Below are 15,100 nucleotides of genomic sequence, written 5' to 3'. Positions count from 1 at the left end.
CCACCAGACTGTCAGTTATTTGGAAGCCTGCACTCACAAACAAAAAATCTCCACACCACAAGCCAGGCAAACACCGGGGCACAAACAGACCCCTCCGATACCACCCCAACCAGGCACCCAGATGAAACCTAGCTTCCTAATAAATGATAGCTGTCCGTCTACTTAGAGCTAAGCCGCACTAAAAGCCTCCAATACAGGAAACACAATGTTGCCAGCCAATCAAGACAAAAAAAGCTACAAAACAGACAGAAGATATTAGAAACACCAATCAAGAGGAACACAGCAAACTCCAAGACCAATAAACACAGACCAAGACTCCCAATCAATCAGGATGAAGAAAAAACCATTCTGGCACAGCAGTAGGCTAGCACCAAATTTAAAACAGAAACGGCTGTGAAAGTCTGAGTCACAGACGAACACAATACAGAAGCCTGATGATGGCAGATGAGATTCTGCCGAAACGTTGCTACAACTTTAAAAGCACAACTATAATGACGTGGGAAAATACCCGAACAAAGCTGAATACCATACATGTAAGTACCCACGAAAACTTAAGAAAACACACACACACACACACACACACACACATATGTATGTATGTATGTATGTATGTATGTACGTATATGTATATGTATGTATGGTAAGAAAACAAATATGTGTGTGTGTGTGTGTGTGTGTGTGTGTGTGTGTGTGTATATATATGTATGGCCTTCAGCTTTGTTCGGGTATTTTAAAGCTACAACTTTAAAAGCACAACTATAATGACGTGGGAAAATGCCCGAACAAAGCTGAAGGCCATACATATATATGTATGTATATATATATATATGTGTGTGTGTGTGTGTGTGTGTGTGTGTGTGTGTGTGTGTGTGTGTGTGTGTGTGTATATATGATTTGATAACAATAAAGCCATCTTAATTTCTCTGAATATATCATCATTTTTCTCATATATAATTATATAATAATCTTAAGGTAATTCCCAATAAGTTTTAAACTTCAAATCTCCCCAATCTATATTTCTAAAAAAAGTATCAAAATACATTTCTATGTGGTATCCCCCCTTTATATTATTTTTAACTCTTATCTCTAAATCTCTCGATCTTATACTTTCTTACAATTTTGACCAGCTTTCCCTTTTTTTAAGTTTTTCTGGTCTTTCTTCTTAACTCCTCTTTTTCCTCTAGTATTGTTTTTATTTTCATCTACCAATCACTTATTTTTCCTGTTCTCTCTTTTGGAATTTCTTCTTGTACAGCTTCTTCTTCTTTTGTTTAACCTTGGGAGGATTTTCCCTTTTATTTATTACATCTATCATCAGTGTCTTAATTTTGATTTCTTTCATGTCTTTTTGCAATGTCCCTTGTTCTTTGTGCTCTTCTAAGCTGCTTTCCTCTTCCTTTAACTCCTCCTCCTTAAATTTTCTTTGATCTTGTGTGAACTGCATCGCCATTAATTTTTCTGCCAATATATCACATAATTCCATTCTTTCTTTTAACATTCCTCTCACAGTTTGCAGTTCCAACTTGAATTCTTTGCCTATTTCTTCCATTTTTTTAATCAGTTGGGTTATTCTTTATTTTATTAAAAGTCAGAGTCTTTTAGTACTTGTCAAAAATATCCATTTATCTCAATTCCTCTTGTTAATCTTTCTGTCTCCTTGTCACAATCAACACCAAACAGTCCCAAGATACTATCTTCGCTTGTCCCTTTGCTGCAATCCCCCTTTTTTTGGTGCTTCCGGGGTTATTGTTGTAATATAATCTTTTATTTTATTTCATTTCTAATTCACACATTTGTAAGACTAGTAATTTCCCATGAAATCATAAGAGAAAAAGTACCTTTAACCATTAGATTAGACTACATTACTTTCCACTTTTCAAAGTTATTTTTTCTCTTTTCAATTGTATTAATTCTGCTAATTTTCAACCATTAGCTCTTTTAAATATAGTCAATTCCGGGCAAGTCCAGCATTCTATTCAATCCCTAATTAATGCCAATTTCTGTATCTTATTTCAAATTTGGTCTCTAATTCTGTTATAGTCCTTTTATAATCTGGTTTTTTATTTATCTTATAATTTCCTCTTATTTTCCATTCGCCACTACCACACTCTTAAACAAGGGCTCTTTCCTTTGTTTCTCGGTGTTGTCAAAAAAAAAGTTCAAAATCCTTTGCCTGGTTACATGCCGCTCACCGCTTCACTGCTCCAGTACACACTTAAGTCCTGGAAGCTTTCCGTCTTCAGGGTAGCCATTAAAACTGCCGCTACCTCCTATCTTCAAGGGAAGTATACCTAGCCAGGGAGGGGATATGCGGCTCCCCTTGCCCTGGCTGGCGATCTCCCTCTCTTCCCCCATCCCTCTGAGGTGGGTCCGAAATGGATCCAGTCCCATTGGGACCCACCAACAGGATAAGCATGGATTGAAGCTGTGCACGATTGCGGTCTTCGGTCCGTCTTCGATCGCGGTCTTTGGTCCATCTTCGATCGCGGTCTACTGTCCGTCTTCAATAGAAGTGCCACCAGAAGCTGGATTGCAGCTTCTATGTTTTCAAATTTATATCTAATCTCCCTTTGACGACTATATTTTTAGCATTATATATGAATCCCAGCACTTGACTAGAAGTGAAACAGCCTCAGTGGGCTCCTGAATTCCTCTTTGTAAATTACTCCACACATTATTTTAAGCCCCAATTTGGTAGGACTGTATGAAGCTTCATTGGCTTTTTTTTTTTTTAACTTTTCAGACCTTGAAGATCAAACTCTTAGATTTTATCACTTAATAATGAAGGAATTCTATGGATTAGAGTATAAGAAAATTAAATTTCCTCTCAATATGGCATTTTTGTAAGTAAACGGCAAGAATCAGCAAGGCAGCATGAGTACCTTACCAAGAATTTTATGTTGTACCAATAAAAGAGCATATTTGTAACTCAGGGTTGAACCATGGTGCTCTCTGACCTTGATTGTTTTCTTGCAGATGTTTCATTACTAAACTAAGTTAACATTGTCAGTGCTAATAGGGAATCATTTTATACTAGTGGTTTGCTCTGTCAGTATTGGTTGAAGTGATCTTGGTGGTTCCTTGGACTGTTATTTATTTTTAGTTAAACAAGCTAACAATAAATAACAGTACAAGAAACTCACACCAATACTGACAGGACAAGCTACTAGTACAGTGGTACCTAACCTTATTGGGCTCCCATGCCGCAAATTGCATGCCAGCACCCAGAAGGCAATGCACACGTCCCCCCCATGCCCCTGCGCATGTGTATGTGACCATTTCCCCCCTGCGCCTACACGTGTACATGTGATCCCCTGTGTACCATATGTCTGCACATGCGTGTGCGATCCCCTGCATGCGCTGTGCATCTGTGCATGCTTGCGAGGCCTGCCCCACATGTCTTCCATGCACCCCCGCACATGAGTGCCAGATACCCAACAATCAGCTGTTGGGGGTAATGTGCACGCATGCACAGTGGGGCTCTTCCAGGTGACTTCTCACGTGCTGGCAGAAGTGGCTTTGCATCCCACTTCTGGCACACGTGCCATAGGTTCACCATCAAGGCACTAGTATATAAAATGAAAGTAAACCCCATTTCCGGTTAGCACTGAGGATGTTACTTAGTTTGGTAATGAAACGCCTGCAAAAAAACAGCCAAGCTCAGAGAGCACCAAGTGCCCTGAATTTTTATGAAGGCATGTCGGCTTTTTCTGCTGGTTTTTAAAATCGTATTCCTGGAACAATAAGTTGTGGATAGTCTTGCCAAACACTAGTATAAATTAAATGCAACTACTTCGCATGGAATGCTTTTTTATTCATGCAATACTATGTATAAAAATGTACTTATACCCCACTTAAATATGCATAAACAGATTAGAAAACTTTGAAGTGATGGAATGAATATATTGCCTGTTATATAGAACAGTACCACCAGATGCATGTAATAATTGGAAGCAACTTTAACCCCACCTGGTAGCTAATGATATTGACCTATCAGTATCAGTAACCTAATACCCAAATGCCACTGCTCCCTTCACTCAGAATCCAGGGTTTCTCTCGATTCTATGTGGTTGGCTTGGGTGAGCTACAATCAAGACCTCTATAATTTAAATGGAGACCTTCCTGGCTGATTTATATTCTGGTCAGGCTCCAAAATCTCAACAATTGATTTAAGTCATAGTATCTCATAGTCTGTCTTCTAGCATTAACTATTTGAAATACTAATGAGACAGAATGACAACATACTTTTTTAGTTATTTTATGTAGGTATGCCCCTACCAAATTCTCCCTGGACTTCCTTCCTTCGTGGCTGCTAGTGAGGGAGGCTGATGCTTAAATGGATTAGGGTACCCAAGTTAGGAAGTTATCGTCAGGGCTTTAAAAAATACAAAGGTCTAAGGGAAGTTGTCTGTCTGCCTTCTCATATAGTTGCACAATGCACTAAGAACATTACATGGCAAAAATATTTCTGGGCACTGAGGGTTTTTTCTCTCTTGGTATTCAGAAGCCACTGAGTTGGAGGTACTGACTTTGTAAAGTTACACTTAAATTCTATCTTTTAATATCTTTTAAAACAGACAAATATTGCTTTATTTTTCTAATGGATGCTGAACTATAGTAAGTTTTTAAATATAAGGTACCATAATGCATTTTGATTAAACTCATGTGCTGGCCTGCTTTTTGCCTCACTGTAGTAATATTCTGTCACGTATTTTGCATTATGACATTAGCTGAATATAACTTTATAATTTCCAAGAGACCTCAGTAATTGCTATATATGGATGTGAAAGGCAAATAACTGATCATAAAGTAATGGAGATATATTCTGCATACAGAAAAGTGTAAAGAAACTCTGAGGCACTTGACATAAAGATTGTAGTGAACCTTCCAACTTCCTCACAGCTTGCCCTCATTTTCAAACTGAGAGGATGAACCTTCAGCAGAACAATTTATTGCCCTACCTACATAGAAATCTGAGATTATAAAATTCATTAAGGTCTGTTTAATAGTCCAGACAGCTCCTCCAGAAAATATAGAATGATCTGGGTGTATATAAGCAGTGAGCAACCACTGGATCCAGGACTTAATGCATCCTTCAATTGTGCCTTTATACATCCCTTTCTGTTTCTGTTTCTGAAATTAAGATAGAAAGCACATATAAATCAAATTATAAGACTCTAAATTAGGTACAACAAGCATAGAAAAGAGACATACAACAAGCATGGAAAAGAGACAAAAGGGTGTTATCATAAAAGAGGACCTCACTTGTGGCACTCACATTGCAGCACTGCTGGTGACCTTCTACCACTACACCAGAGAGAGTATTTTAACTTACTGCACCTGTGTATGATTTGCCAATTGCCCAGTGGCAGATAGGACAGCATTCCAGAGGATCAATGTCATTGCCCAGAGGATCATGGGTTGCCTTCTCCCCTCTTTGGAAGAGCTTTATAGCTCCCGCTTCCTTAAGAAAGTTCAAAACATTCTTAAAGATCCATCTCATCCTGAGCACCCTTTTTTTGAACTATTAGCATCTGGCAGATGGTAATGTAAAGGTTTCCTTCGCACATACGTACTAGTCGTTTCTAGTTCTAGGGGGCGGTGCACATCTCTGTTACAAAGCTGAAGTGCCAGCGCTATCCAAAGACGTCTCCGTGGTCATGTGGCCGGCATGACTAAATGCCAAAGGCGCACGGAACGCTGTTACCTTCCCACCAGGGTGGTCCCTATTTTTCTACTTGAATTTTTACATGCTTTCAAACTGTTAGGTTGGCAGAAGCTGGGACAAGTAACGGGAGCTCACTCTGTTCTGCGGTGCTAGGGATTTGAACTGCCGACCTTTCTGATTGACAAGCTCAGCTTCTTAGTTACTGAGCTACCATGTCCCTACTGGCAGATAATACAGGATAATAAAAAACAAGGATAAATAGGCTGAAAAACGGCTTCTATCCCAGGGCAGTAACTATGCTGAATTCTACTGTATAGTGCCATGATGGCAAACCTATGGCATGCGCGCCACAGGTGGCACACAGAGCCATTTGTGCTGGCATGTGATCTGCAGGCAAAACTTACCTCACTGCGCATGCATGCTCCTCAGCTGATTTTCAGCTGGTTTGAGGCCTTTTTCGGCCTCCCAGAGGCTTCAGGAAGGCTTCTGCAGGCTTTTCAGGACAAAAACTAGGCCCGTTTTATCACTTCCTGTTTTTCTAGAAATGCCAGAAGTGACGAAACGGGCCTAGTTTTCAGCCTGAAAAGCCTGCAGAAGCCTTCCTGAAGCCTCTGGGAGGGCGATAAAGGCCTCAAACTGACCAAAAATCAGCGGTGAGGCGCACTGCAGGAAAGGGGGTGGCAGGGGTGGGGTTATTGCGTGTGCATGCGTAGGGGGCGTGAGGGGCGCACATTGCCTTCTGGGTGCTGGCATGCGAGCTCAAGTGTGCACAGGAACCCAAAAAGGTTAGCCACCACTGGCATAGTGCAATATTAATGGGTTTTCAATTTAGTTGTATTGAATGTGAAGAATGTGTGTTTATTTTTATAATTATAATGTGCAGTAAGATAGCATTTAATTTAATTGTATGAGATGCAGTGACAATAAACTAAAGTAAACTAAACATCCAAAACTCAGTCCAGAAAATCCCAGACACACTTAATTTCATGATATAACTGTCAAATCTTACTTCTCCAATAAAATAGCACTTGCCCCTCCTCAATTTTTTTTAAGTGTGCCCCCTCAGTTGATAATAGATTGCCTAACTTTGGTTTTAGCTATCACAGACACAGCATTTCTATCCCCATGGATGGTGAAGTGGTGGAGAGAAGGAATTCAGCCATCAAGAAGTGGCAGGGACTACCCAGAGTCAATTTTTCTTCCCTTCTCTTTATCAGAGGGCCACTGTCATTCCTTGATTTTGTCTGCCATTCCTTGCTTCCTCAGAGTTCTAAGTACTCATTTAATAGGATCCTTATTTTAAATATGCAGAAATAGGGACTGAGCAATCAAATGTAAGGGCCGATTACAACTGTATTATAATCTCCATCTCACCCTTCTTTATTCTGAAGTTGAAAAGAAGGCAGAAGGTGGTTTGGTAGCTGTATGTCAAAATTATACCCCATATACCCCAAATTTCTTAGTCATGTAGCATTGAACCTATAAGATTCCTTGCTCTGTAACAAAAGATTAGGGTTTTTTTAAATCACTGCTCAGTACTGTAGTTATTTTCTGAATTTTTATTTGTGCTCTGCAAGAGTTACAGGATATACTCTTGTCTTTCTTGCAGCATTTATTAAGCAATTTCACCCCAAATTTCCCGGATTTGAAGCATTGGCAGCAAAACACTGTTTCAATAGAAGATAATACTGGGTATCCTCATGAAAAAAATATTAATTGCCAAGCAAACTTTATAGAAAAATCATTGTATGGATGTAATTCAGTTTTTGAAACAATACCTACTTAATTGACCAGGTGTTCAGCATCAGGAATGAGGCATCAGATTTGAAATATGTGCTTTGGACGTTAAATCTGGTGATCATATACCTAACAAGAAGAGAACACACTGCATATATAGAGATTAAAATGTATGTCAATATGCAGTATATTATCACAGCTCATTTTTAATTACTAGTTGTGCATCATTTAGGGATGTGTGTAGGGCTGCCGCTTCATGAAGGTTCCAAAATAGCTTTTGATCACAAAGCAGCTGTGCTTTTTTCAAACACCTTTTCTGAAATTAAGGTACCCATAGGAATTGAATGGTCTGTGATACATGGACTTGCTACAGAAAGGAAGAAAACACTGTTGATTGGTAGCTGCATCTTCTGTGAACAAAACAGAATGAACAATTTTATGAATTCATATTTTTAAATATTTTTAAAAGCACCAAAAAAGATTATGCTCAATGCCTTCAACATCCTATGACATAATCAAGATGTCAACTAAAAGAAAGGTTTGATGACAGGAGTCAAATAGCTGGCCATCTTGAAGTCCTGTTATCATATGTTAACATAGACTTGAAGCAGAGATATGTTCATGTCATAAATTAAAACAACATAAGATCCAAACTATAACTCAAAATCTAAGTGTTCCCATTACTATTTTCTATATTTTAATTAGCAATTGAGTACAATAATTTTTATTTTAACATATTAATAGAATTTCATAATATGCACACGAATTAATCTTTTATTCTAAAAGCACAATGCTTATTCTAATGTACACACTACATGTTGTAGAAGTATTAAGATGTCATATATACATTTCTTGAAAAAATATCAATTTGTACTAAAAAATAAATAATAGCTATTGGGAATTAAAGATGTGCAGCATTTTCTATTATCTAATTCCTCTTTCTAAATTATGTACATGTTCTTACCTAATTCAATAGATATGTTTGAAAGTGGGTACACTACAAAACAGTAACCTTTATATTTCATTCTTGCTCAATTTTTTAAAATAATACCATTCCTTATATTCCAGGAGGTATTGAAGCAATTGCAAGGAAGTATTGAAGATGAAGCAATGGCTTCATCTGGTCAGATTGATTTGCTGGAACGTCTTAAAGGTAAATGGAAGAAGGCTACACCAGTTAGCAAAGCAAATATTTTCCATGAATTATTTTTGTGAGGGTGAACATTGCAAGCCATTTCCCCTCGCCCAAAAAAAGTTTTTCAAATTATCACCCAAATATGAAAACGCTGGCAATTTAACTTTCATAGTTACAAGTGTATATGTTTAGACATAGTAATATTTAATACTGAATAAATTCCCATTCTTGCAACTTGAAAATATTTTTCACAATTTTTTGTAAGATTTCTAATAAAATACTATTTAGTAGAAGGGAAAAGAGCTGAATTATTCTAATCCTAATTGATACTAATTTTAATTTAGTAGGAAAATATTCTGTCTTGAGGAAGTATTACCATGTTTCCCTGAAAATAAGACCTGGTCTTATTTTCTTTTGGGCTTGAGGTCTTTTTTTTTAAGCGCAGGAGACAGCAAGCGCGGGGGTCAAAGGGAATGGGAATGCAGCTACTATTGGCCTCGCCCTCTCCATCCCACGGTCTCCTTGCCTGCGGCTGCAACAAACCAAGCTCTCAGCATGTCCCGGCCTCCACCCACCCTGCCTTCTGGACCAGGTGCTGCTGGGGCACTTAGCCACAGCGGGTGCCATGCTGGCCATCAAGCAGCTGCCCATGCTGCTGCTAGCTTTGCAGGAGCTCTTTACCCTCCTGGCAGGGCAGATGGAGGCCAAGATGTGCTGAGAACTTGGCCCCGATTGAGGCCATGGGCATGCAGACAGTGGGATTGAGAGGGTGGGGCGGTGATAGCTGCACAAACACTTTTCACTCAGAGGGAAATGAAGCTTTGTCTTCTTGCAAAGCGATTAGCTCCATTTCAAAGCATCCCCTTTGCAAATAGACAAAGCTTCATCTCCCTCTGGGCGAAAAGTGAAGCAGAGCCAGGTGGAGGTAGAGGCAATCCCAATGCTCCGCCCACTCTGTCCCACTGTCTTGGCTTTCCTTCAGCCATGCTGAGCAAACACCTGCATGGGGCATCGGGATCACCTGCCTCCTCCATGCCTCTGCCTCCACCTGTTCCACCTGCTACCACGCAATCCTCCCACAAGCCTCTTATGAGTCAGGCAGCTACACAACACGTCCGGATCACCTGTCTTCTCCCCTCCCCTGCCAAGACTTATTGGTATTTGTGTTGTGGCTGCTGCCTGACTCCATCGCACCCCTCACGCTCGCCACCTCTCATGCTGGCCATGCTCTTCCCCCGGGCTTATTTTATTTTCGGGGTAGGGTTTATATTAGGCCCACCCCCAAAAAAATCAGGTTAGGGCTTGTTTTTGGGATGGATCTTATTTTCAGGGAAACAGGGTAGAAGATTTATTGCCTACTTTTATCTTTTTATTTTGAGGAAAAATTCACCAAACTGTACTGACAAACTGGAACAAGTAGATAAACTGGTATATCTAGATATAATATTTCCTAAAGTCGGAGAAATAGCTGGAGAAATTTTTAAGAGATACAAATACTAGTAAATAGCTAGTGGTAATAGTATCTTTCCAGTGTTCTTATGTTATTTCTGTTTCAATAATTTGTCAAAGCTTATGCAATAAAAAGAATGGCAAAGAACGGTAGAGGTAGTGTGAAGACAGATGACTTTGTGTAGGGAGTGAATTCTTGTTAAGAAATGAATATTTGAATGCAATACAAATGGGTACCTAGAAGGAAATAATAAAATAGGGGGAAGAATGGTGCTGAATGAAAAAATGTGTGTTCAAATTACAGAATGGTTGAGAGAAAGATGAATATTGAAGCGTTTAAAGAAAAAAGGCAGTGTATGACTTAGCCAGTCCATGGGCGTGGTAGAAGGATTGTTTTCAAGGACAGGAAGGCATAGAAAGATAAAGAAAATGCTGGGGCAAACTAGATTTAGCAGTATTTTTTTATTTTCCCTTACTTCGTTCCTTGAGGTTTTTGTTGTTGTTGTTTATTTCTTACAGGTAGTCCTCAACGTATGACCAGTCACTTAGCAACCGTTACAGCAGATCCCCAAAAACTACTTTACAACTCAGTCCCAAAGTTTTAGATGCCAGCACTCCCCCATAGTCATTCACCCTTATAGCCAACATCATGCACTCTGCAATGCTCCCCAGTCCTTGCAGTCCGTGGGTCCCCGCCCCCCTTCTTATTTATCTTTCAAAGATCTGCAGAGCTTGGGTTAAGAAAGAGAACAGGACACTCGATTGATGGGTCGCATAGTACAATCTTTGTGGAGACTGCCATTTTCTGAACAGCTGCATTGAATTGTGGCAACCCGGAAAATGGCAGGTGCTTCCAGGATCATGTTGTGTACCCCAGTAATGGAATAGCATTCCACAGCATTCCGCAGCTGCATTCTGCATTGAATTGTAGGCACTCAGAAAATGTTGCCATTTCTGAGATTGTGCCACGCAGCCTAGCAATGGAGTGGCCTGCCCTCCTTTCCTAACTCAAGCTCCAGAGATCATTGAAAGGTAAATGCTCATTGGCTCATGCGGGATGAGGAAGAGAGTGGGGCCCAGTGGATGGAAGGGACTCCATTGAGCAAGTAGCAGAGCACAGGATGCCGCAGGGGTTGGGGGAGGTCTTGGGAGATCTTGGGCAGGGCCTATGTGCTTCCTAGGACCTCCCCCCGAGGCACCTCTGATTAACAACCCATGCATTTGTTTAACAACCACATTAGGAGAGCAGGAATGAGGTTGTAAGTGACAAAAACACGTGGCCTCTTGACGTAATGGCTGCCACAACTTCCTACCATAATGGGCATGCGCCATTATGTTTGTGACTCAAGAACTACCTATATTCTTTTTCTGCCTTTTGAATAATATTCCTTACCTGAACAGGGAATGGCATAATAATAATTTTAAAAATCATATAAGACTTTTTTCTTGTTAACTCAACAATTTTCTTTGTTTCTGCTCAGAACTGAATTTGGATAGCAATAACTTCCCTGGAGTGAAGCTAAGGCCAAAGATATCCATGCGTTCATACGGAAGCAGAGAAGGATCAGTTTCCAGTCGATCAGGTGAATGCAGTCCTGTTCCCATGGGATCATTTCCCAGAAGAGGTTTTATGAACGGAAGTAGAGAAAGCACTGGTTATCTAGAAGAGCTAGAGAAAGAAAGGTAATTTTTAATTTCAGATATATATTTTCCTTCTTCCTCCCCTCCCTCCCTCCCTCCCTCCCTTCCACCCATCCTTCCTCCCTATAGACCACACAAACATATTTATTTCTGGCATGTTGAAGAAATCTTATTTATAATTTCCCCAAGTCTGAAAATGTATGTTTCAAGTTGTGTTAATGAAGTTTCTTGCATAAATAGGGTTTATCTAAGTTGGATGCTGTGGATTAGATGTGCAGCTAATTATGCTTCTGTGCCAGTGATGGCAAATCTATGACAACCCTTTGGTGTCTGAAAATTGAGGAAGCATTCGTGCACAATTTTCTGAGGCTCCAGAAACCCTACAAGAGCAGGGCTCTTTGGAGTGACTTCCAGAGGGTCTGGAGGAAAGGAGAGGTTGGAAGAGAGGAAATCCGGAGGGCTTTCGTCGGGGGTGGGGTGGGAAATGACACACCAGTAGAGTCAACGTAGGCATTTTCTGAATTTTTCACATGCTGAATAAGTATGAATATTATGTATTGTTGAAATTCTGAGCAGCTGTGAAACATCTATTATCTTCCACTTGAAAGATAAGTTATTAAACTGTAGATAAAAAGACATTATGAAAATGTAAAATTTAAGATAGTCTTCTCTAATTTTTAAATTAGTATCCCCTAACTACATATTTGATATTGTTACACTAACAACAAATCAGAATGTATCAATCCAAATAAATCTACAGCACTGTCAAGAGAACCTCAGATCAAGGTAGTACAAGATGAGGCAACATTCAGTTAAGAGGAGAATGAGGTAAGCATAAGTGATAGATTATTGGATTTGGGTTGAAGTGAGAGTACATTTAAATCTGTACTCTGCACTATGAATCTCACTGGCTCATGTCTAAACTTAGTGTCTAAAGTTCTGGACCTTGGCCTTTCTTATTCAGTCTGCCTTTGGATTATGGATTTCCTGTCTGGCCATTCACAGACAGTCAGATTAGGTAATCATACCTCTTCAGCCCTTATTTTTAACACTGGTACACCACAGGGTTGCGTGTTGAGTCCCTTACTCTATATTCTTTATGTGCATGACTGCATTCCCACTCATGCTAGTAATACTATTGCTAAATTTGCAGATGATACAACAGTGGTGGGACTCATCTCCGGGGGGGATGAGTCTGCCTACCGAGATGAGGTGGACCGATTGTTTTCGTGGTGTGGAGACAATAACTTGATCCTCAGCACCAATAAGACCAAGGAGCTTATAGTGGATTGTAAAAGGAACAGATCAGACATCCAGCCGTTGCTTATCAATGGAGACCAAGTGGAGCAAGTGGCCAGTTTTAAGTTTCTGTTACTATAAAAGAGGACCTGACCTGGGGTGCTCATATTGCAGTACTGGTCAAAAGGGCCCAGCAGAGATTGAACTACCTGAAACTTCTCAGAAAACAACAACTAAATGAAAAACTGCTGGTGACCTTCTACCGCTGCACCATAGAGAGTATTTTAACTTACTGCACCTCTGTATGGTTTGCCAATTGCACAGTGGCAGATAGGAAAGCACTACAGAAGGTTAACGTCATTGCCCAGAAGATCATTATTGCCCTCTCCCCTCTTTGGAAGCACTTTATAGCTCCCGCTGCCTTAAGAAAGTTCAAAACATTCTCAAAGATCCATCTCATCCTGGGAACCCTTTTTTTGAACTATTACTATCTGGCAGACGGTACAGAATAATAAAAACAAGGACAAATAGGCGAAAAAATAGCTTCTATCCCAGGGTAGTAGCTCTTTTGAATTCTGCTGTATAGTGCAGTGTTGGTGCAGTGTAAGGGGTTTTCGGTTCAATGTGTGGAGGGTGAAAGATGTGTGTTTGTGTGTATTTTGATGGTCATGGTCATGATGTGCACTGAAGATGGTGTTTGATTTCGTTGTACGAGGTGCAATGACACTAAACTAAACTGAACTCATCTTAGAGAAGCTCATGGATGATTATGAAAATGAAAAATGATTCACTCGTATAAATATTACCTGTTATATATTGGCTAATGTAGAATAATAAATAATAAATACTTGTTTCTTCATCTCCAGATCTCTTTTGCTTGCTGAGCTTGAAAAGGAAGAAAAAGAAAAAGACTGGTATTATGCTCAGCTTCAGAATTTGACTAAAAGGATAGATAGTCTTCCTCTTACTGAAAATGTAAGTGGTAACAGCTATACATATGTAATAAGTATTATTTAAATCAAAATATACCAGTTGAAATATGTCATTATTTCAGTTTTTTTTGAGGACAAGACTAAAGTCTACATAAATATATTGGAAATATTTTTTTAAGACTCTTCATGTTTATAGATTTTCTCAGTCTTTTTGTGTATCTGTGTATGTCATGTTGGGAAAATGACATTAACTTTAATTTTTTATGAACAGTACATTCACATAATTAAATTTCCTTAGTTTATTGTGGAATATTAGCATTCTTAATTGGGATTATTGTATTTCCTATATTTTTAGTTTTCATTGCAGACTGACATGAATAGAAGGCAATTGGAATATGAGGCAAGACAGATCAGAGCTGCCATGGAAGAACAACTTGGTACATGTCAGGACATGGAGAAGAGAGCGCAGGTAATCTCGTCTGCACATCAATTCAGTAAAAATTTAGCAACAATTCAAAGATGTACCTGTGTTTTGTGTATTTAAAGCTGCTTGAGAAAGTGTCTTTGTTTTCAAATGATATGTTTAATAATTATGCAGTACGTTTAACAATTTATTCAAAAAACTGAGAACAGAAACAGTGATATTTAATATAATATAATATTGACGTAGTATGAACTGACTGCACACTCAAAGAAAAGTAAAATACATTGCTTATTTTTCTTCATGCATCTGCTTCCAAAGTTTCACAATTTTTCTCTGCTTAGTACTTTTGTCTATCTGTTCCCTGCAATTCCTTTTCTCACTTTTCTTACCAAAGAGAGATAAACCAGGAGACATAAGATCTCTGTGATATGTACAGCAAGAGAGATCAAGGAGCCACTGGATTTCTTAGTTTAAATGCTTATTTTCTTTCATACAGAAGAATGACAGGATTAATCCCAAAAATGAGTCTATGGAATCTATAGTCAGTGGGAACATGAGGCTTTCTCTTTGGGGGAAAGGTTAAGTCTTAAAAAGGAACCTGAATTGTGTTATCCTGTGTCTAAAAAGGTGTGATAAGAGTTGAGGTCAGTTGTTTTTAAGTAATGAAAAGGCATTATAGACTAGAATATAAAATAGCAATATAGCACAATGCAGTATCAGTAAACTTTCAGCAATAAAAAATAAAAGAGGATAGTATTAGAATCATCTGCCAAATGATTCTAAGCAGATTCCTATGCTCAGCAAAAAAATGAATGACTTAATCATATTAGACAATTTGAAACAGGTCATTTTTAAGGATATTTTTGTATCACCAG

General features: G+C 39.1%; 1 protein-coding gene across 7 annotated transcripts in view; it reads left to right on the top strand.

Annotated features, from left to right (window-relative positions):
* APC (APC regulator of Wnt signaling pathway) overlaps positions 1-15,100 on the top strand; it is a 147,630-nt gene that overhangs the window by 90,908 nt on the left and 41,622 nt on the right. For 3 of the 7 annotated variants that reach the window (XM_087958053.1, XM_026673237.2, XM_087958052.1), the window contains exons 4-7: positions 8,474-8,558; positions 11,471-11,672; positions 13,736-13,844; positions 14,169-14,270. In XM_087958053.1, the coding sequence (XP_087814179.1) occupies positions 8,474-8,558; positions 11,471-11,672; positions 13,736-13,844; positions 14,169-14,270 (498 nt within the window). Of the gene's footprint in view, positions 1-8,473; positions 8,559-11,470; positions 11,673-13,735; positions 13,845-14,156; positions 14,271-15,100 lie in introns of all 7 variants that reach the window. The other 4 variants (XM_087958051.1, XM_026673209.2, XM_026673223.2 and 1 more) reach the window with 2 other exon arrangements.

Source organism: Notechis scutatus, chromosome 2, assembly GCF_049901735.1.
Source record: "Notechis scutatus isolate UNSWTSFEM ecotype Mainland chromosome 2, rNotScu1.2, whole genome shotgun sequence".
NCBI classification, from domain to species: Eukaryota; Metazoa; Chordata; class Lepidosauria; order Squamata; family Elapidae; genus Notechis; species Notechis scutatus.
This window is presented reverse-complemented; position numbering and strand designations above follow the sequence as displayed.